Source organism: Diadema antillarum, unplaced genomic scaffold, assembly GCF_040938485.1.
Source record: "Diadema antillarum isolate AM-2024a unplaced genomic scaffold, OU_Dant_1.0 seq00000934_RagTag, whole genome shotgun sequence".
Lineage (NCBI taxonomy): Eukaryota > Metazoa > Echinodermata > Echinoidea > Diadematoida > Diadematidae > Diadema > Diadema antillarum.
Window position 1 is genome coordinate 105,005 of NW_027271785.1, and position 21,787 is coordinate 126,791.

General features: G+C 37.7%; 1 protein-coding gene across 7 annotated transcripts in view; it reads right to left on the reverse strand.

Annotated features, from left to right (window-relative positions):
• Nucleotides 1–21,787, reverse strand: part of LOC139741558 (SRC kinase signaling inhibitor 1-like) — a 158,501-nt gene that overhangs the window by 16,954 nt on the left and 119,760 nt on the right. For 6 of the 7 annotated variants that reach the window (XM_071652139.1, XM_071652134.1, XM_071652133.1 and 3 more), the window contains exons 11-17: nt 20,976–21,238; nt 20,195–20,361; nt 19,347–19,477; nt 18,458–18,533; nt 17,093–17,176; nt 15,986–16,142; nt 10,211–11,866 (exon numbers count right to left, since the gene is read on the reverse strand). In XM_071652139.1, coding sequence (XP_071508240.1) covers nt 10,211–11,866; nt 15,986–16,142; nt 17,093–17,176; nt 18,458–18,533; nt 19,347–19,477; nt 20,195–20,361; nt 20,976–21,238 — 2,534 coding nt within the window. The remainder of the gene's footprint in view (nt 1–10,210; nt 11,867–15,985; nt 16,143–17,092; nt 17,177–18,457; nt 18,534–19,346; nt 19,478–20,194; nt 20,362–20,975; nt 21,239–21,787) is intronic. The other variant, XM_071652140.1, reaches the window with a different exon arrangement.

The window sequence follows — 21,787 nt, forward strand, 5'->3', positions numbered from 1 at the left end:
TTTTAGGTCAGGGAATACAATTATGATATAAGCAGTAACTTTCAAGCTTCCCTTTATACATTTTCTGCATATATTTGCATTTAATTAAATGCAAAATGGCTGTCATAATGCCTCTACAGGCTTATATCTCTATCTGTAAAAGGTACCCAGTGATGGTGTCTGTGGTCTTAATTTTACTGCTGAGAATCACTGATGTAGAATACGTTCCACTCAGGAATGATTACCTACATTTCACTAAAAATGTGCATATATTTATACATAAATCTATTCAAATTAAGAGTAGGTTATATCCATAAGCTACTCTACAAAAGTTTCATGAGTTTGGACATTTTGTTTAGAGGATGTTCTTGTCATATCAGGCTACCATGTCACTCACTCACTTTCTGAATAAAAGACCCAGGGGTCCAGCCCTCATCTGAGTATCTCAAGTTCACCTTCCATGCATTCTTACAGACTATTACTTGGGATAAAGGAAACTTGGGAACCTCTAGGGCCATATCTGGAAGCCTTCAGGGACCTCCAGGGCCCAGGGAGGCATGATGTTCATATATGCAAATATATGGCTAAAATGGGTTTAAAATCTAATGAATCAAAATCACTTGATTTCAAGAAAATTTTCTTCCATTTCCAGTACATCATTTTCATTTTCTGGCTTGCGATAATACAGATACTTAAGGTATGTAATGTGATCTCTGAAAATATAGATCAATGAAAAAAAAAATGAAAAAAAAAACAAGTAAACTCGCTGACACTCAAAGTGTTCTATATGCGTTATCCACAAATTCTGGACTAGGATAGTGGGAAATTGCAGTTGATCAATTTAAAGCAAACAGGATCTCGGCTTCATTTCATATTGACGAAAAGAAGCGTGGTAAGTCTCACATTTTGTTGTAATAGTGTCGATGTCTTTCAAGAATGCCCCTTATTCCTAGTCACCAATTAGAACAGCATCATCTGACTCCTCACATATTTTAGACATACAACATTACAAGTGCCTTATCGATAATGACCCGCATTTGTCACTAGTATGTGTGCAGTCAAGTATGTTTGCCCTGCAACTATACACTACCAGTTGCTAACAGCCTGTCTTGCAGTTGCATCAGACTTCCTTCAGGAGTTCCTTAATAGCTGCAGCTTTGTCTGTAGTGATCACAACATATTTTTGATTAAACACCTTCCTCAAATCATCCCAATTCCAATGATTGTATGTCATTTCTCTTCCACTGTTTAACTTGAAGAAAAGCTGCTGCTGAAGTGGAGGGAAGGGACCTTTTGGAAGTGTTAGGAACAGAAAATGATGTTATGTATTTTGTTTTTTATCTGACTTAAGACAGTTTTTTCGTCAGCAAAATTGAATTAAGCTTTCATGCTGCTCGCATTTCCAAAAACAAAATTGTGTGTTGATGAAAATGTTATAGTGCGAAGCCTCAATGCAATAGGAAACATTTCTTTTAATGAAGATGCAGATACGACACAAAAAATGGTAAAAGTAAGACTTATCACAATTTATACGTGTTGTATGAGCTTGAAGCCGATGAGAAGGATGCTGTTTGTATTGATCAACTGATGAATCCAGAGTACTAGTAATAGAAATGTGAAGGCATTTCATTTTTCTTTTCTTTTTTTTTGTATCTGGCTGTGAATCACAATGTTTTACATTTTCAGTAAGTCACTGGGTGAAACCGCGCAAAAATATGACAAAATCCACCTGCATACAAATTATCACGGTCATATGTTGCTCATTGATAAACATGCCTTTACCAAAAGTTTTGCAACAAAAGACACAAAACATCGACTAAACATGGATGCAAGTCATCGCAGGTAAGAAAAAAGATGTTTGAAAAAATCTGCTGAATGATTTAAGACCATTTTTTGTGTACCGTAAGCACACTCTGAAAGCTATATGAGATATGACAAGAACATCCTCTAAACATATGTCCAAACTCATGAAACTTTTGTAGAGTAGCATTGGTTAATCATGATCTTGATGACATGCCCCCCCCCCCCTTTGGCCAAAAAAAAAAGAAAGAAAGAAAGAAATAAAAGTATTGCAACATAGACATGAGTATAAGCAGTAAACATGAGGGCAAATTACAAAATATAATACATTAAATATCCTGCAATCATGAAATCTTTTTAACGATTCCTACCACATAATTTGAGACTTTAATATTTGTGTACCTATTGAGCACACTTTGGAAGCTAAGTTGAGATTACAGTTAGATAAAGATAAGTTCTATTCGATGTTACTTACAGTTGTTTTCTGTTCTGATGCTTTGTCTCAAGAAAATGTAAGTACAATGTAATACAATACTTTTAATCAATGCAAGAATATAAAACTAGGTGTAAGGATAATCATTAAGGTTGTTAAAGGTATTATACAATTTTGCCCTCGAAATCTTGGATGTAGACATTACAGTACAATTAATGTTCTGCATGCAGCTCGTATTCGTATATCTGAAATTATATTCACAATAGTCATTTGAATAGATATGTATAAATGTATGCAAATTTTCAATGAAATATATGTAACTATTCCTGAGTAGAACTTTTTCTACATCAGTGATTCTCAGCAGTAAAATTAAGACCACAGACACCATCACTGGGTTCCTTTTGCAGATAGAGATGTAAGCCTGTAGAGGCATTATGGCGGCCATCATGCATTTAATTAATTGCAAATATATGCAGAAAATGTATAAAGGGAAGCTTGAAAATTACTGCTTATATCATAATTGTATTCCCTGACCTAAAAAACAAAGCTGTTTAGACACCAGAATCTATTTTCTGCGGGTTTTATGTCCAGATATATAGCGACTTATTCCTGAGTGTAGTACATTAATGATATACGAAGATACGGGCTTGCACAGGCAATATGGCGGCCATTTTGCATGTAATTATATGCAAATATATGCAAAAACTATATAAAGGGATGCTTGAAAGTTGCTACAGATAACCTAATTGTATTCCATGACCTAAAAAACATAGGTTTAGACACCGGAATTTACTTTCTGTGGGTTATATATCCCAAGATATAGGCATAAATGGGTTGTATGGCGGCCATTTTGAATTTATGCAAATTAGACACTGATCCACCACTCGAATTTTAGGGAACTTTTAATATGTTATTTTAGTTGCTCTTCCAGGTCAAATGCAAGTGGAATCGTTTCTGTTGCAATTAGTTGGGGGTCATTTCATATTTTGACTGGACTATAACATGAAATTCAAAAAGGAAAAAAAAAAATCAAAAACACAAAGTTGCATATAATCTGATCCAGTTCACATGCACAGAACTACTTTGAATATTGTTTGTAAAATTCTTCACTGTCTTTTGATTGGAGTCAAGTCTGAGGTGAACTAGAGCGTATTATCTGACAGACAACTTGTAAACAGGATGTGAAGTGCCCTTTATATGCACAGTCTCCATACAACTTGTAATTACCAGGCAGCACATCTGTCCTTGCATTTTTCCTGGATTCATAAATACTTTAAAAAGCCTGTCATATATAAAGATAAATATATACAGAAATGCATGTACATAATTACATACTCCCACATGAGCATAAAGGGCAGAATTATGTTTTGCATAAATGAAAAAGTCAGCCTTTCAGAGCACATGTATAGAAGTCATCTCATAGAGCAAGTATTCCCACGCGGTAGGACCGGGTCTTTGTCTACTTTCATTAACACCCACAAAATCATTTCAGTGTTCCTGGAAATAGGATGATAGCAAATTTCTTACGTCATTACGACAGACTGTTACAAGCTCAGAGTTGTGGGTGGTGCGTGGGACAAGGATAACGAGTCTGGTACCAACACACATACTGAATTTATGTGAAGAGAAGAATACAGACATTGCTACATAGCTGAAAATAAACCATCCATCTGTCTCTTTATCTTCATATTTCTGGCTATCTTTCTATCCATGCATAATGTATGAGGTACGTGTATCTACACAACTTGTAAATTTCCTAGGATTGAATATCAGTGACTGTAATAACAACATCATAGAGATCGATTTCTGCATTGTTACACATCTGTATATCAGACATGTGGTGATGCATAGTTTACAAAAAAAGAAAAAAAAGTGGGCATAAAACAATATTTTGTTTCTGGTAAAAAGATTGTAATATTGCATGTATCAAGCATGCAAAGTCAAATTTTATTAAAAACACTCCAAAACAAACAAATAAAATACACAAACATTTTGTTGTTTTTCCTCTCCATCAAAAAAAACCCATGTTTTTCTTACTTTTGACCAATAGCAAACAAATGTTACAAAAATACATGTTTGCACCATTTATAGAATAACATTTGTCCGATTCATCTCAAAGGTATTGATTAACGTTTCCCATCTGAACAAGAACTATTCAACTGTTGTGCATGGCTGGACTGGGATGTCTCAACATCTCACGCATTCACAATTGATAGTAACCATAACAACATGCCCCTTTATTATATCTTAATGATGCTCATTGGTCTTGAGCTGCTGGCTGCTGAAAACGACTGCCAAAAGTTTCAAAAACTGACAAATCTGAGACACTCGATTTGCCAAACAAGATATATTCAAAGACGGTAGCGTGAGAATTTGGGGAAGATACTTTCATGGTGATATTTCTGAAGTCATTACCAACACTGGATCACTTCAAACAAAATTTGAAGACCTACTTATTTTGATGACCCTATATATGTACTGGACTGGTACTGTCACTGCCTGGTAATTTGTATATATTTATCTCCTATGGCGACCAGGGATGACATCTCATAGCGCTTTGTATCCAGTGGAAAAGGCGCTCTAAAAAATATCAACTATTATTATTATTATTATTATTATTATTATTATTATTATTATTGTTATTATTATTTCAATAATTATTATTATTATTATTATTATTATCATCATTATCATCATCATCATCATCATTATTATCATTATTTGTTTATACAGTCAAACCTGCCTTAGCGGCCACCTCTCTATAGCGGCCACCTGTCTATAGCGGCCACTGAAAAATCCCCCCGAGAGAAAAGCAATGTTAAAGACCCTGTGTATAGCGGCCACCTGTCTAACGCGGCCAGCGGCCACAAATTTTGTTTCCCGCGGTAGATTTTAACCTGTCTATAGCGGCCAAAAACCCGATGGGGCCGTAGCCGAGCCGATAATTCAGCGTGTTTTTCTGCTTGTTAGCCGTGCCAGTCATTCCTCCGCCACCGTTGCATTCATCACTTATTCAGTCACAATAATGCACTAGTGTTAAGCTTTCTAAGCACATGCTACATGTACTGTGCAACAATTTCATAAACACCGGCATTGTTCTATGCATAATACACACATGTGCATACGTACACACATACATGTACATGTACATGTAAGTATATATAGATGTATACAACGATGATACATGTTACCTGTCTATAGCGGCCACCTGTCTATAACGGCCACTTTTCCCGTATCCCTTGGGTGGCCGCTATAGACAGGTTTGACTGTATATAGATAAAATAGTGACAGTGTAATATCTAAAAATTTTGTATGCTCAAGTTTTTTTTCAATTCACATGAACAACTATGTCAGCCGAGTTCCAAAAATGTGTGAAATTGAACTGTCACAATTCTAAACTGTGTCTTTAACCATCAGCAAATGGTTGAGTGGAGCATCAAGTTGAAATTCTATCACACCTCAGGCCAAGAGAGAAAATAAATCAGCAAGCAGTGCGTCATAACTACACTTCCTCTTTCATGACGTCATGTTCAGCCCCACAGAAGGGGAAAGCTGGCTGTGGAGTAGAGACCAAACTGACCAGTCTTGAAGCTTGATCACATGAAAGAGAAGAAGCACCCACCATGTGAAAGTGTTTTGTTTCTGGTGTCGAGTTACTGATTTCCCCTTTTGTTGAGTCATATGTCTGGTATGTCAGATTTCCATCAAAACCAAGACATCCAAATTCAAAGTTTGTTCATTCATATCCTGGTCCTTCAGCTATCACTGAGTGCACACTAATTCATTGACTCGTGTAAAACTGAGTGACACAGTCACTCTTACAGGAATATTCAAATTAAAGAAAGTACAATTTACCTAGGAATATTCAAATCAAAGAAAGTAAAATTTACCTATCTTCAGCAACAAACAAAGAGAATGATAAATGCACTGATATGCTGAACATTCATGAATGCCCCAAGGAATAGATTTTACATTCAGCAATTGAGTGTCTGACATTGCTTTCAATGTTCTGGTGGCTACATGCACAAAGAACATCTAGAAATCGGTTTTACTTTCTGTCCCCTATTAAACTGTGCATGACATTTGTGTGAGTTAAAGAAAACATACCAGTTCAGTGCCCTGTCAAACTTCCTATAGGAAGAAAATTGGAAACTTAACAGAACAGTGAGACAGACAAATTGACAGACATGCAGACAGACAGACAGTCAAACGAGCCATCAGTTAAAGGGATGGTATAGTATTGGTGGAGATGAGGATTGGGCTTTCAACTTTTTGCGAGATACTAAGAAACCACATACGAAATAGCACAGAGCATACCACTCTAAGAGGAATTCAAAATTTATTTGATGAATAATGAAAATAGGTTTTGGAATGGCTGAGACATTCACAAACAAAGTAAAACAAAGTGATTGTAATAAAAGGTTGCTCCCACTTCTTATTAGGATCGCTCTGTTGTGGATATCTCAGCCATTTCAAAACCAATTTTCATCAAATCATTTTTGAATTCCTGTTGGAATTACATGCTCTTTCACATTTCATATGAGGTTTCTCATTATCTCACCAAAAAAAATATTAGAAACTATACTATCCCTTTAAAAGAATGAAAACAGGAGAGATACAATACATATAATAACAAAATAGGGACCTACCTACTTGGTTTTGTGACACATCAACATCATAACCATAGTGGAGACTGTTACATTAGCCACAAGGTGTCATGAAGTACAGATCTCCCAAAAGCTACTCATTGCCTAGTTATTATTCACATGTAGTCATTCACTCATCCTATCTCCATCAGTGGAAAGTAATTATCTCTTCCTACATTGAATAAAATTTACTATTGTGTAACTAGTAGAAGCCAGCCATCTCACCAGCACACTGCCAAGAATGGCAGGACATCATGAGGTGGGTGCCACCACTCAACTCTTTGTTGGAGTGACAGGTATAGGTCAGGTCAATGAAACATGTTTGAATCAATTTCTTCATTCATCCAGACATTCACCAAGCCTGGCAGCCATCAGATCATAAGTCTATCAAGCAGTTCATCCATCCATCCATCCATCCATCCATCCATCCATCCATCCATCCATCAATCAATCCAATAAACAATCTATCTATCTAACCAATCATATAGAATGTGAAAGTCCCATAATATCTCAATGTATCAGCTCCAGACTGTCAAGCATGTCTGGACATGTCTGAAACTCAAAACTCATCTCGAAACCATCTCGAAACCAACTCAAAACCATATCTCAAAATAGAGAACATTATAAGATTTTGTAACTGGCCTCCAGTTTTGGGCTGCAAAAAACCAAACAACAATTTTTCCAGAATAGACGGAAACACATTGTTGTGTTAACCATTTTCATAGTAATCAGAGCAAAGAGAGATTTTTTTTTTTTTTAAATGCAATTTAAGATATTATAGGGATGTGAAGTATCCATTGATAAGTCTTCACTATATCACTTCAACAGTGTAACTTCCATAGAGGGATAGGCTTTAGAGCTGACAGCACTGTTCTATCACAGGACCAACACATTGTACATTAACAACAAATCATTAGAACTTTACAGTACAAATATAAATATTCAACCAACTTAGCCTCCCCACACCAGCAAAGAAAAGGGATGAAATGGCTTGTTAGTTAACAGGTGGAAAAATACAAATAAAAGGTTATTTATATTGATGGTATTTTTACATACATATATATGGCTTCTGCCAAAAGGGCTATAAAGAAACTCCACTTCAAGTCAACATTAAACATGAAATAGAGTAAAATCAAAGGAAACTAACAATTCAAGTTCTATTCAAATTTGGAAAACAAGTATGAGATTTTAAAATTTCATGTTCAATGAAATCACTCACAAAAATTATGCAAATTGGATAAGGTGATGACAATTTTTTATTCATCCAAAGTGATTTGAAAAGGATAACATCTTTTGCAAGAAATCATTCTGGAATTGCTCTAATTAAGTGATATGAGAGTTGAGGGGCAAGTATAGTTGCAAAAGCGGTATTGACCAAGAATTGTGTACTCTTGGTGTATCATTTGTATGTATTCATCACTGAAAAAACTGTGAAATGATGACATCACCTCATGAAATTTGGCAACATGGCTCTGACCAATATACCACTGTGGTGTGAAAATATGTCAAATGTTGCAGAAAAAAAGCCCATCATTTTCTTGTTACTTGTCGAATACAAACAAAAAACTGACAGCTTTGTAACTCTTTGAATAACCTCTTTTTATCACAGTTAGCTTGAACATGAAGTGGAGTATACCTTTAAGCCTAGTGAGAATGTCGCTTTGCAAATTATTGGCAGCAAAGTGTATACTGCAGTGTATATGTGTGCAGCTTAAGTTGGTTTTTAGGTTTTGGTTTGATGTAAGCATACAGATGATTACCCTGTGATAATATGATTACATGCATTTGAAATCTACCAACTGTCATGACTGAGATGCAAGCAAGCAAATAAATGGCTTGGTGGACAAGTTGTTGGCAAGCAGTGCATTTCTAGAAGAAGTCATTTCGCTCCTACTCAGAATCACAATGTGGGCGAATAACATCAAGTTTTCGTGGAACACACTACATTGTATTTCCTGCAGAATCCTGGCTACATCCGCAAGTCTACTCCGCTTTTTCTCGTAAACTATATGTGTGTTGCTATACAGCTGTTACAGCTTTTTCATTCTTTTCTTTGGGCATTTTGGGCATTCTTTGAACAAGAAAATTTCTGTTTTTTAAGGATTTCTCATTCTTTATAAAAATATTTCTCAAAATAATTCGTAAATAATTTTATTATGTAATGCTGGGCAATACACTCCAATAGATTATGATCAAACTGAATCGAATAGAATTAAAGAGAAAAAGAAAAAAATGAAAGAGGGAAACATCATTCCTTCAAATCTGCAATCGTGCTAATATAAAATAGGACCTTCTTTTTTTTTTTTTTTCAAATCTCTCTACCATAACATATACAATATCTGTGTTGTCAAATGTTCTCATTGTAATGAAAAAAAAAATGCTTAGTTCAGCTTTTTTCTTTAATGACTTTACTTGCTTAAAATGCAGAAAATGTCCATCCACATATTGAATAATAATAACTTAACTAAATTGACTACAGTATTTGACTGTGTCTAACATTCTTCATCTTCTTGTTTGTTTGTTTCGTGCAGTACTGGATGAAAACAGATACACAGTGGTGCGTTGTTTGCAGTATAGTCTCCAACAGCTTCTTGTGAAGTTTGTGAAACTTGTGATGTTTAAACTACACAGCTGCCTTTAGCATACGACACAGGTAGAGTTTTTACACTGTGGAATAGAAGACTGAAAGCTGCTAGACTTGTCTGGATGTGTTCTGACAGGAGAATGAGGTTTCAGATCAAGGAAACAACTGACAAGAAATACACTGCTCACTGAATGCTAATGTTGTTAAACGTTATTGATACATAAAGAGCGGCTGAAAGAATTAATATGTGGTAGTTTTGTATGGTGGAACTGATACAGCCTGTGATGCGGTGTACACATGTATGTGTCAGTGATGGAGCAAAGTTGGATATCTATGATGTGCATGTTAAGGTGTCTTTAATTGGCAAAAAACAAAAGAAAAAAGCTTATTATAAAAAGAAATAGGGGGAAAAAGAGACAGCAGAGTAGAGCCCAGTTACCACAACAAAAAATAATTGAAATGAAAAACAAACTAAGCGAGAGCTGTGACAGGAGGGGGGCGAGAAAAGAGAAAGTGTTGCTGGCTAATTTCAGTTTGCTTCACTTGATAAGGAGCATATTTCTGCAGAACGATGCGGTGGAAGCAGTGGTTGCAGGAAGTCTTGCCTCGGGAGAAGGGGTAGGGCACCTGGGGTAGGGCACCTGGGAAAATGCACTAAAGATAACATTTTCTGGAAAATGAAAGCAAATTTGAGCAAGGAAGGGTGGGGCCTTGATGCTTTTCTTTCATTCTTTGAAAGTGGAATTTTTGCTACTAAAATGAAATCACCTCATTTTGTGGTGCACTGGGTGCAGTCTGGTTACACTCTGCTGCTGAGCGATCTGCCTCTGGGTTGGGATGTGTTACCATGGCTACGGCAGGTTGAGAGGCCACTTTCTTCTCCGCATCCGTGTTGTCACGACATTGGGCAGATGATGCTTTTTCCTTGGCATTATTTTCTATCTGCATCTGGCGAAGTTTGGCATACTGGGCCTTGAGTTGTAACGTCCTGGAGTCCTCCAGCCCAGCCGACATTGACTTTGCTTTGGGACGAACAGAGGGCTCAGTGTCCCGTCTCTTGGTTTCCACACTGGAAGGCACTGATTTGGGCGACTCACCAGTCGATGACTCCGACAGGGTCCTTTCAGGAGAAGAAGGTGCCACCGTCATGGCCGTATTGCGCAGGGCTGAGGTACTAAGGGAGCGCGAGTCCTGGATGATCTGTTGCTGCTGCACATTGTAGATGCCTTCCGGAGGGTGGAGGTCGTGATCCTCCGGGGAACTTGACAGATTGAGATTCTCTGCAGACTTTGCCATCCTGCCCTGGTTGGCCACACTGCCAGAGCGCTGAGGGATGGTTACCTGCTTAGCATTGTTGTTGACATTACCATCATTGCGGATAAACAGCTTCTTGGTCTGCTGTGTGGGTGAGTCCATGCAGCCCCGAGGGGGTTTGGGAGGGGGATCTGATTTGGAATTGGGACTGTTTGCCTTCTGTGCACTATCTCCCTTCTCATGGTCCCTCCTAAGAAGCCTGGCCAGGGCTCCACCCATTTTCTTTGACTTTGACTTTGAATTGCTACTACCCTGCTGTCCACTTTTGGAAGGACTTCTACTCAGAAAGGACTTTTTGCTTTGTGATTTGGTCACTGTGGGCTCAGGTTCTTTTGCTACCTTATCACTGGAATGTGAAACACCCCCATTGCCTAATGATGCCAAGTTCTGTGAATGGAAGGATCCATTGACTTCTTGAGGGGTGTCTTTGACACCAAGGGATGGAGTGGATTTAGATGTCTCTTGTGATTTGATTGTATTTGTGATTGGAGGGGGATCAACAGACACGGCATGAATCAGGCAATCAGCAGAGGTACTTGGGACGGCACACAACACTTTAGAGCCGGCAGCAGCGCCCCCACACCCACCCACCTCACCCATCTCTCTCCTTCCCACAGTCCTCTCAGACTCCGCCACTCTCTCAACCACATCAGGCTCAGACTCGGTCACAGATTCAGTCCTGGACTCAAGGGGGGCTGTGGCCACTGGCTCCACCCTATCACTAGGCACCTTGTTGGTGGGTGTGGTCTGTGTGCTGGACCATGTGATCTTCTTGTTGCTCTGCTCCGGCACGGGTGATGCCGGGAAGTGTTTCCTCGGTGGAGGAGGAGGTGGTGGACCTTTCTTCTGACTGCTGGGTCCCGTAGCGGCAGCTTCCTTCTGCGCCTCTCGTTTGGCCGCCTTCTCGGGCGTGATGATTGGAGTCATGGTGTCATGATTCTCCTGGTCAAACAGCTCTCGCAGGGTACGCCTGTGGCGCACGGTGTTGGCGTCAACGTTGTGCGTCTGGCGCAGGGCTCCCTTTGTCTCAGACAATGTCTGCTCAAAGAGGTCCCGTTCCAGAGGGGACTTGAATCGGTGCGGTAAGTCATGCCGGACCACGGGCTCAGCCTGCAATGTTGGGATGAAAATGTTAGTTGAAAGAGTGCAGTTAGAGGATAAAAGAGAGAGAGAGCAGCTAATCACCAAGCAGTGTATCAGAGAGTCTGATAAGTGGCAATATATAACATATGCCTCAATGTACAATGTGCTATAGTATACTGACATGTACATGTATGGCATATATATGAAGGTGATGATCTATTGCAATGTGAAAATGCTTCTACAATGAAAAGCATAATGGTGCAAAAGTGATGATGGATTTTAAAAACACACAGACAGGAAAACTCTTCATTATATACATGTATTCATCTAGCTGCACATGTACAAGGATTGTATTACATGATTACTGAGAAATCATATTAATATTACAGAGTATAATACATATGTACAGGTATGAATCAGACGGATATTGCAGAGGTACAGTATATAATATGATATCTGCTTGATAACATCCATCACATTTCATACATGCCTGCATGATGGACAAGTTGCATGCATTAAGTGACAAATGTAAGTAACATGTTCAACTTGGTGTGTGTCATACACTCCATAGACTTTCAACGCAAAGTCCTGACAACGCAATACATAAAAAGCAGTGAATATTAAATTCTAAATTGGATATTCCATTCATTCATCATGACCAGTCATTCAAATAACATGAATCTATGGGTCATGACGTCATAATAATACCCATCAAATGATACAATACAATGCAAGCTTTCCTACATTTCATATTTGTGTACCTTCAAACTTGTCCTATTTTGGATGAGTAGACTCAATGGTGCCATAGGACAAGGCAAATATTGACTTTTATTATCCACCTGAAGAGCCTACAATGGGATACACTTTGAATTTACCCTAAAGTCTTATCTACTGACATTGCTGAACATGAGAATATGCCATGTTCAAAATTGACTTGATCTCCTCATCATGTTAGCTGAGACAAATGGAAATAACCTTTCTTTGTTTTTACTATCCCCTTCACTTTCTTTATCTCTCTCATATTTTTAGTAGGCCATACAGAATCTTTCAAGGGCTGAATAGGAAATAAGTAAATCAGTGATGAGCACACATCACACATTGCATTGCAATGTGAACAGTGACATGTGTAAATACATGATGAAACATTAATTCAAAGGATTCTACCTTTTAATACTTGACATGAATCATATGTGTATGTGTGTATGTGTGTATGTGTGCGTGTGGGGGGGGGGGGGGATCCAAAGGTAATGAAGTTTTGTAAATTATACTTCAAGTGTTGGTACCAGCTGTAAATCTCTGTTCATAACTTCCTTCTATGTTTTCAAATGTAGGCATCTATGTTCCTTTAACCCTTTAACCCATTGAGGATGAGCTGATTTCACTCTAACACACATTTCCCATAGACACCTGCTCAAGTATACTTGGGACAAGTCTTCAATGGGTTAAGCAAAATCACAAAACACAGCCATATTTACATATGTATTCTGATTTTATCCTTGGCAAAGTCCTATCTTCAAAAATCAGCCCACACTATGACAATACTAACGTTATCCAAACATACTTCAGACTTGTGAGAAGAGGGTGGTGGAGCTGGAAGTTCATACCAGTTTCATAAATTATCCTTTGGCTTGGACAACATGTTATATCATTGCACTTGTTTCTTCATAGGGCCTTAATGTGATCGTGTCATAAATATAGTCTGCTCTGTTGTAGAGGAAACACCTAAAGCTAACTTGGCAAGCACTGGTGTGGATGAATCTTATTTCATCTTCCTGCAAAGGTTAGAGTCAAGCTATGCTGCACTGGCTCTCATTCAACTTTAACTAGAACAGAGTTAGAGGGACAGGGAAATGGGGAGGGGGGGGGGGCAAAATCTAGAGGTGAGGCTGATTTAGGCTGACTGTCATGGTTCAAGTTTCAGTGAAGATGGGTGAATCAAACAAGAATCAGGAGAGGGGTAGACAGAACTTTCAATGCCTAGGATCATTTTGGGATCTTACACTACGACACTACATACCATTGGAACAAACCCTTCCATTATAGCTGGCCCACACATCTGTCAATTTGCCAAAATTGTGATGACAGATAATAAATTGAGAGTTGGGTAAATGAAGAATTATGTTTCTATAGAAATTCAAATGTATCAGGAATGCTGTTACTGTACTAATATGCATTTAACTCTAAGCTATCATGCAGTGCAGCCTGAGCTGTAAAGTGAATTTATACACTGGACTGAAATTAATTGAATCAAACTTTGTGTTAGTTCAGAATCTCATACTCTAAATATTTTGCATGCCATTTCATTTGTATACCAGGAACTTGGAGTATAGTCCCCCCCCCCCCCCCCCATTTTCCTGGTATCCCTAAAATCTCCCTACCCCTAATCCAATCCCTCAATGTTAATGATGTCTACGTGCCAGTGAGTGTGACACCTCACATCCCTATTGGCTCCTGGCCAACCATGACCTTTGACCCTATCGTTTTCTGGCATGACAGGTGAAAAGTTGTGGTGAAGATTCCAGACTGAGCAGAAAGTTTAGTTTGGAACAGATACTGGGTCATGGTGACTCAAACGGATGTCTCATCATGTAAATAAATAACACTACATCATATGGTTTGAACTTTTACCCTAACAAAACAACTCATCATGGTCATAAGACGACATTGAGGTGATAAACTCACTCAAATTCATCCAAAGGAAACAGAATGTTGCCAAATCAGAAAACGATTTTCATATTTGTACTTCATTGTACTAAATCTGCATACAGTGAGAGTATGATTGAATACAGACATACATGTTCAATGTATTTCAATAAATTTAGTGAATAGAGGTCATCTAGTAGTATTTCTGGTTTATTTCTGCTTTATGCTGATCATATTATTACTGATCAAGCCAATCATACCTGAATGATATTGATGGGGGGGGGGGGGGGGATTGTGGGGTAAATACTCTCAAAGAACCCTGCAAGATTTACAATGTCAAACATATAACAGCTCCTAGAATAGATGTATTAAAACATTCTTGATGCAGTTTAAGTATCCATCATCAATGCATTCTTGGATGTTACACAGTGATCTGTTAGTTCTGGATTTTCAGAAATATGTGATATTGAAGTACAGGTTGTTTAGAGCAGAACAGACAATTTTGATGGGTTATGTCATTATATTGTTTACTTATGCATAGATAATAAGTATGGTGCAGCATATGTGTTCGTGTTTGATATATACTATTGAAATAGCATTGCAGAATATATTATCTATTGCACAATATATCTAAGTGCATGAAGGTATACATTATATAGTATAAATGATCCCCTATGAAAACATGTAAATATTTACATATAACAATTCTTCTGTGAATATTGTAAATACGTTATATTATAATCTATATCACTGAAAGGACTAGCCTCGGCTAGCCTGCACGCTATTGCCAGTTCTTTTTCGCCAAACTATAATTCAACTATTCATTGGTGTGACTTTGTTGACCATGTTTGTTTGTTTGGTAAATAAATTTCATTTCATTTCATTTCATTACTTTTAAGTTACAATTGCATTACATCTTTGTAAGATGGATATGAGTTATCCTCCTTGGAAAATAACCAATTAGTACTTAGTGGTTAATTATTTGAATACTGATGTTGATTAATCATTGCATGGTGCATTTTCATTGTAAATGGTCTGATGATATGATTTAGTAATTCAAAATAAAAACTTTGTAGCTTCAACCAGAGAGGTGGGACCCATCTCCCCGCTCAAACACACTTTTATTAATTATCTATAAACCTCTACTGCCCTCCAGCATTCACTCAAATACACTTGCCAAGACAACACGACAAGGCTGCATCAAAGTCTGGAGCAGAGCATAATGACATTAAGAATAATACTTGCACGAATATGATCATGATATGGACAGCATAGTAAAAATAAAGCAAGCGTTATGATTAAAACAAAAAAATAATCTTACCACTGAATATATGAAACAAGACAATGAAATGAAACGTGGTAAACTTTATCTTTGATTTGGCTAGCAAACATAAGTTATGACTGCATATGCAAAATGGATTACAAAATGCAGAATGGAAACGATGAAAAGTCAATCTGAAACATCTGAAATGATGTAAATATGAGACTTTCTAGGATTTTTACCTCATCAGCAAGGATGGTCTGGCGCTGAATTACAGCAGACTGTGGGTAGGGTGCTGTGTCCACTCTAACCACATGCTTACTGGTCAATGTGGTGGATGGTGAGACAGAGGCTGATGTCGGTGAGATGACGTACGGCTCATCGTGTGTAGCGGCCATCCTGCAGCATGTAACAATCATGGCTCACTATTACAAGGTATGTACGTCGCAGCACAGCATGAAGTTATTCTCTCTCTTTTTTTTTTTTGTGGACATTTTAACAGCCATTTAAAGGTCCTGTTTACCTTTGGGAGCAGTGATTTAAAAAACGTTCAAGATATCACATTTGAGGCATATGTGTAGGTCAGTAGTATCACAAAACATCCTACCCTATCAAATTTTTGCAATAAAGCCTAAAATTTAAGGAGATATCACTATTTTTCTTAATAAACCATAACTGTAAACGGTTTAGTCTTGAAACATTTTCATTATAACTATTGTTAACATTTTGTTTATTTAACAATACTTAACATCGATCATACAGGTTTAAATGTTTACATTGGTTGTTCCTATCTCTAACTCACATTTTAGAACTATTTTGAAGCAATAATGCTGGGTTTTTGTTTCATCTACAAATGGTAAATTATGCCTTTTATGTCATGAATAATCAAGACTATTCACTGATACATTCTAACTTAAATCTTTTCAAAGTCAATAATCATATTTTAGCACTGGATAACTGAGTCAACCTGTACAAAATAAAAACACACTGTCTAGCCTCACATATGTTCTTCACAGGACCAAATGCCACATGTACAACTTGTTTCCAGGAAAAGGGGGGGGGGGGGGGCAATGAATTCTGCATATGCATAACAAAGATGGCAACTTACTGGTAGTTACGGTGTACTGTCATTGTAATGAACACAGCTCTGACAAAATTTTCTTACAGTAAAGTAAAAGGTCAGGTTCAAAACTGATCATCTACAATTTGGACATATCATTAATACTGTTCAGCTACAACAAAATTTCAAAATAACAAAAGAAAACTGTCAGTGCCCTGGACTTTTGAACAACAGGAGTCCCCTGAATACTGGCTTGAGCTCGCAACATGAGAGCTGTGAGAAAACTGACCTCTTGAGTGTGTAGAGAGTGCTGGTGACTTTCTTGCATCTCTTGAAATGGTCGTCTAGTCGCTGCGGCTCGTGCTTCATCCAGCTTCATGTAAAAATCACGACCATGGAGAAAGATCAAACAAAGAAGAAAATATATTACAGCAGAAATAAAAGAATTATCAACATCTTCCGCAATCTATTCACATGAAAGCAGTCTGTAAAAGGCTGACCTATAAAGGTAGACCTGTAACGGCTGATCTACAAACATCACGTTAAATAATTCCAAGTCTCCATCCTCCTCTTCCTCTCCTTAGTGTGTGCCCACAAATTAATAGAGAAAAATGATAAATCACTGAGTAAGGATGCTCGATCCATACAAAGGTATTATTAACCTGTTCCGTACAGGAACCTGGTATATCAGGTTCCTGTGGCATCAACTGATATACGGGAACCTGGTATACCAGGTTCCCAAAATATAGACAGGAGTGCCTGCATCGTGGCCATTCAGATTAATTTGTGTTGTGTTGCCTACAAAAGTGGCTGTAACAGAAACATTTAAGTTTTTTTATATCAATATCCGTTTTCTTTCTGTATGAAAATGGCCTACCTCCAGTTTAATTATCCTGTTAAGGCCGGTATGATTTTGCTACAACACGCATTTCCCATAGAAGCTTGCCCGAGTATACTCGGGACTCGTCCTCAAAGGGTCAATGAATCTTGGCATATCATCACCACGCTTCTCATAAGTTGTCTGTCTCATTTCTCTTCTTCCAGATTGTGATGTTCAAAACACCATTAATGGCATTTGTGATCTATTTGTCTGGAGGGAGATGCATGTACAAACCTCTTATGGGAATGTACACTGTAGCATGCATATATGATCACATACTATTGTCATTATTTCAAATACAACTTATGAAATGATTTAATGTACTTTCTTGTACAGCAACACATCAAAATGCTAGATACACAAACTTTAATATGTCTATGATATATCACATGGACTGTATAAAAACAAAACAAAACAAAAAAGCGCCTGGAAATAACAGATTCCTTTGAGAGGCAAACCAGAGCTAAATTCCCCACTAGGCCATCAGCCAAGTCAAGCCATTCTTATACTGGTCTCCTGCTTCCTTGTTGAGTCAAATGCACTGCCTTTCAAGACTTATACAACCACAAACTTTTATAATAATAATGCTGCAGCATTTCATGAAATTGTACTTTTCTGCAGTTACACTTTACTTAATTCTTTGCAACAATATGATTCTATTTTGTTTTGATTTGAGAAGCAGAATCAATACAAATAAACAAACAGATGTGTCAAAGATTCTGGGTTTCTACAGTAGCTGTATTTCGATGACAGTGATTTATAACACCAGCTTACTTTTCTTCTCTCACGACGATCTCCATCTCTCCCTCTTGCACTGTTTTCAGCTTCTCGGCCAACACTGGGAAGTTTACTGCAAGGTAGACAGAGGTCAAGAGGTCATGATTATTAAAATCAATGATTAATCATTCATAGAGTGTTAGAGTCTCAGCTTAAGACAGTGTAAGAGCTTAAATAGCACATGAGCTTTATGCATACCACTCCAAGAATAAATTCTTGACAGATATGATTAAATTCTTCAGATGTACATGTATTTGTTGTTAGCTTTCTTTTCACGTGTTGATAGACACGTCAAGTTGTGAGACTTGACAATCCCATGCAAGATGTGGCTCAATGTAAAAGAATAATGCAATAATTCTTTAATGCAGAAACAATGCCCAATGAATGTCGACAATGAATATCTTCTGACTGCACTATTGTCATTTCTTCATTTTCTCCCTGTCATTATGACTGGCAGTCATGCTTTTGTGGAAGGCTACTCAAGATAGGCCATATCACAAAGGCAAGCATTCAGGGATGTCAACCTTGTAATGGCATTGCAGTATTCTGAGGGCTGAAAAAATAGTATTTGTACTTTTCCTGCAATAGACATGTGTAGTAAAAACATTTGAAAAGATAGATTTTCTATTAAACCTGGGCACTGTTTTATGAAGAGTTAAAATTGATTGTAAAGTTAATTTCTATGGTATGTTTATGACAGCCTGTGTGGTAAGGAAATTTAAAATTGATTATATCTTTTAATAAAATGGGCCCTGCAGTATTTTGGGCAAAAAACAGTACTTGATATATAAAAAAGTAAAAATTCTGAGCATTCATTTATTTCAACTAAACAGGATGACTACTTGACTTGAGAAATTAGGATTTTGAGACCACAAGGCACCCATACCTTTCTGTTCAGCAATTCTTCTGCTGCTGTTGCCTAGCAACTGTGCTAACTGGTCAATCTCTTCAAGGTTCACATTGCCACGCTTGTTGATTGTGTGGTCTCTCAGCTTGTCCACATTCTCATCTAGCTCCCTGCATTTAGCGGTATGACAGATGGGTTAAGTGAAAGATGATTAATTTCATGGTAATTATAGATATAATGTAAACGCAACTAGATGGTTATGATCAGAGAAGTCATAATGATCATCACCTGATACATGACACAACCAATATAAACCACAGTTATTGTATGCTGCACAGAGAGACAAATATTCACTTATTATGTACTTTCATAGAAGTAAACATATGATCACATCAGTTTGAGTTTCAAATATGATAAAAACATGGATGTCTGCATCACAAAGGAAAGAATTTCAATGCAAAAAATGCTGAGAAACATATCATATTTCACATTATGCAGAGCGTGTTAAAGATCATTTCCAAACATGTCCTTTGATCATTGCAAAAATTTGCGAAAGCAAGAAAACTTCAGAAACCAAATGTACAATTTGTATGGGTGGAAGAAGCAATTAGAAGTCAGCAAGTACATGTAAATGAATACATTAGTTTCATATCTCAGACAGTAGATTGAGTAAGGAGTCCAAGACTTACTTTCCTCTTAATATCTGGGGTCATTTGAGAAATATGACCTATCTGATCATTTGCTAATTACAGCAAATATTGCTATTTCATGTATTTTCCCTTTCTTTTCATCTTTCCTGGTTCAGCACATCTTTCTTATATCACTGGGTATAAGCCTGTAGACACCATGGAGACTATCTGGAACATTGGCTCATTTTGTGAGTTTACCTGAGCTCTCGTTCAATGGTCTCTTGAGTCTGAAGATATCGTAGGTACTCCTGGTGCACCTTGGCACGCTCGTTCCTGATTGGATGGATATCTGAACCTGGGGCGCCCTCTAGGGCCATACGGATCTTGTGCGATGTTGACTTGAAGTTGTTGTTCATCTGCTGAACCTAATGAATCCAAGGAATATGAAACATATTCATCAAAAATCACATCACAGTCACGGCGTCCAGAAAGCAATTGCTGTGTAACAGCATCTGTATATTTTGATGTACATGTATACTCCCAAAATACAAATATGCAAAAATATAAATATCAACTCTTCCCCTCCTTGAAAAAACAAAACAAAACAAAAACAAAAAACAAAACATCCCAACTTCTACTTGATAGCTGCTACAGTAAAGTATCACTTAAAGGGATCACGAGTTTAGTCTCCCATTCATACTTACTTATCTATGCTACAAAGTGAAACACAGCAAGTTGCCACATGATGTTGTAGCTTTACCTCTACCTTTAAATCTGGTAGTTTAGAGCAAAGACTATCCTCACGTGAACATACAGTCAAGGAAGCTTTACATTCAATATAAAGTTAACACTCACCCACTTAACCCGTTGAGGATGAGCCCTGAGTATACTTGGGCAGGGGTCTATGAGAAATGTGTGTTGTAGCAAAATTAGCCCGTCCTCAACGGGCTAAAAGCCAAAATGGTGAGGAAAATATCCTGGAGCATGGAAGCTAGACTATCAAAGAACAGAAATAATTTCATTGACAGTTGCTTCTCACCATATTAAGGTGCATCTTGCGGACTTGTTTGAGCTGCATGCGGAGGTCAGTGACCCGATGCTTCATCACCATGGCGCTACGTTGGAGGTTGACCCCTGGTCCTCTGGGGCTTGTTGGAGCTCCAGGGTGGGATGATGGTCTCAAGTGACCATCAGGGGTGCGGGAGTGGCCGTCAGGGGTGCGGGAGTGGAGAGGTGGCTGGTGGGTGGGGGTCCTTGGCTGCTGTGTGATGGGCATAGCCTGCTGTGTGATGGGCATAGCATCTAAGAGACAGAGTCAATAAATAATGTCTTAAAGGTGAAAAGAACCATTTAGAGTTTCAGCATTGGTTATGATTAACTGAAAATAAAAATGCAACATTTCTACTAATAAAGTTCAGGAGACAATAGAGCCGGTAGAAGATATATCTCTTGGAATACAAAATTCTCACCACCTTGAGATGTAACCCTCACGATATTAACAAATATTTCACAAGAGAAGGGCTCATGGTTGTGAGTCAGCAGATATCAACTATGACATCATATTTTATCCCCATTTGATAGTGTGAACTTAATAATAATGTGAAATGTGAAGTTTTCTGTACTATGTGACCGTGCATCATCACAAAACGAACAAAAAGTCGCACACACTGATTTTGTGTGAGGACTGAAAATAGGTGAAATGAGTCAACCTAGCCCATCTTGACTTTTTAATATTTTCTGAAAGAGCAAGTCTTCTCCTACATTATGCTAAAATTTGGGATCATGAAACGGGCAGGAAAGTGTGTTTTTTAGCAGTTTATCTCGAACAGATTTTTTTTGGGTAGAATAGTG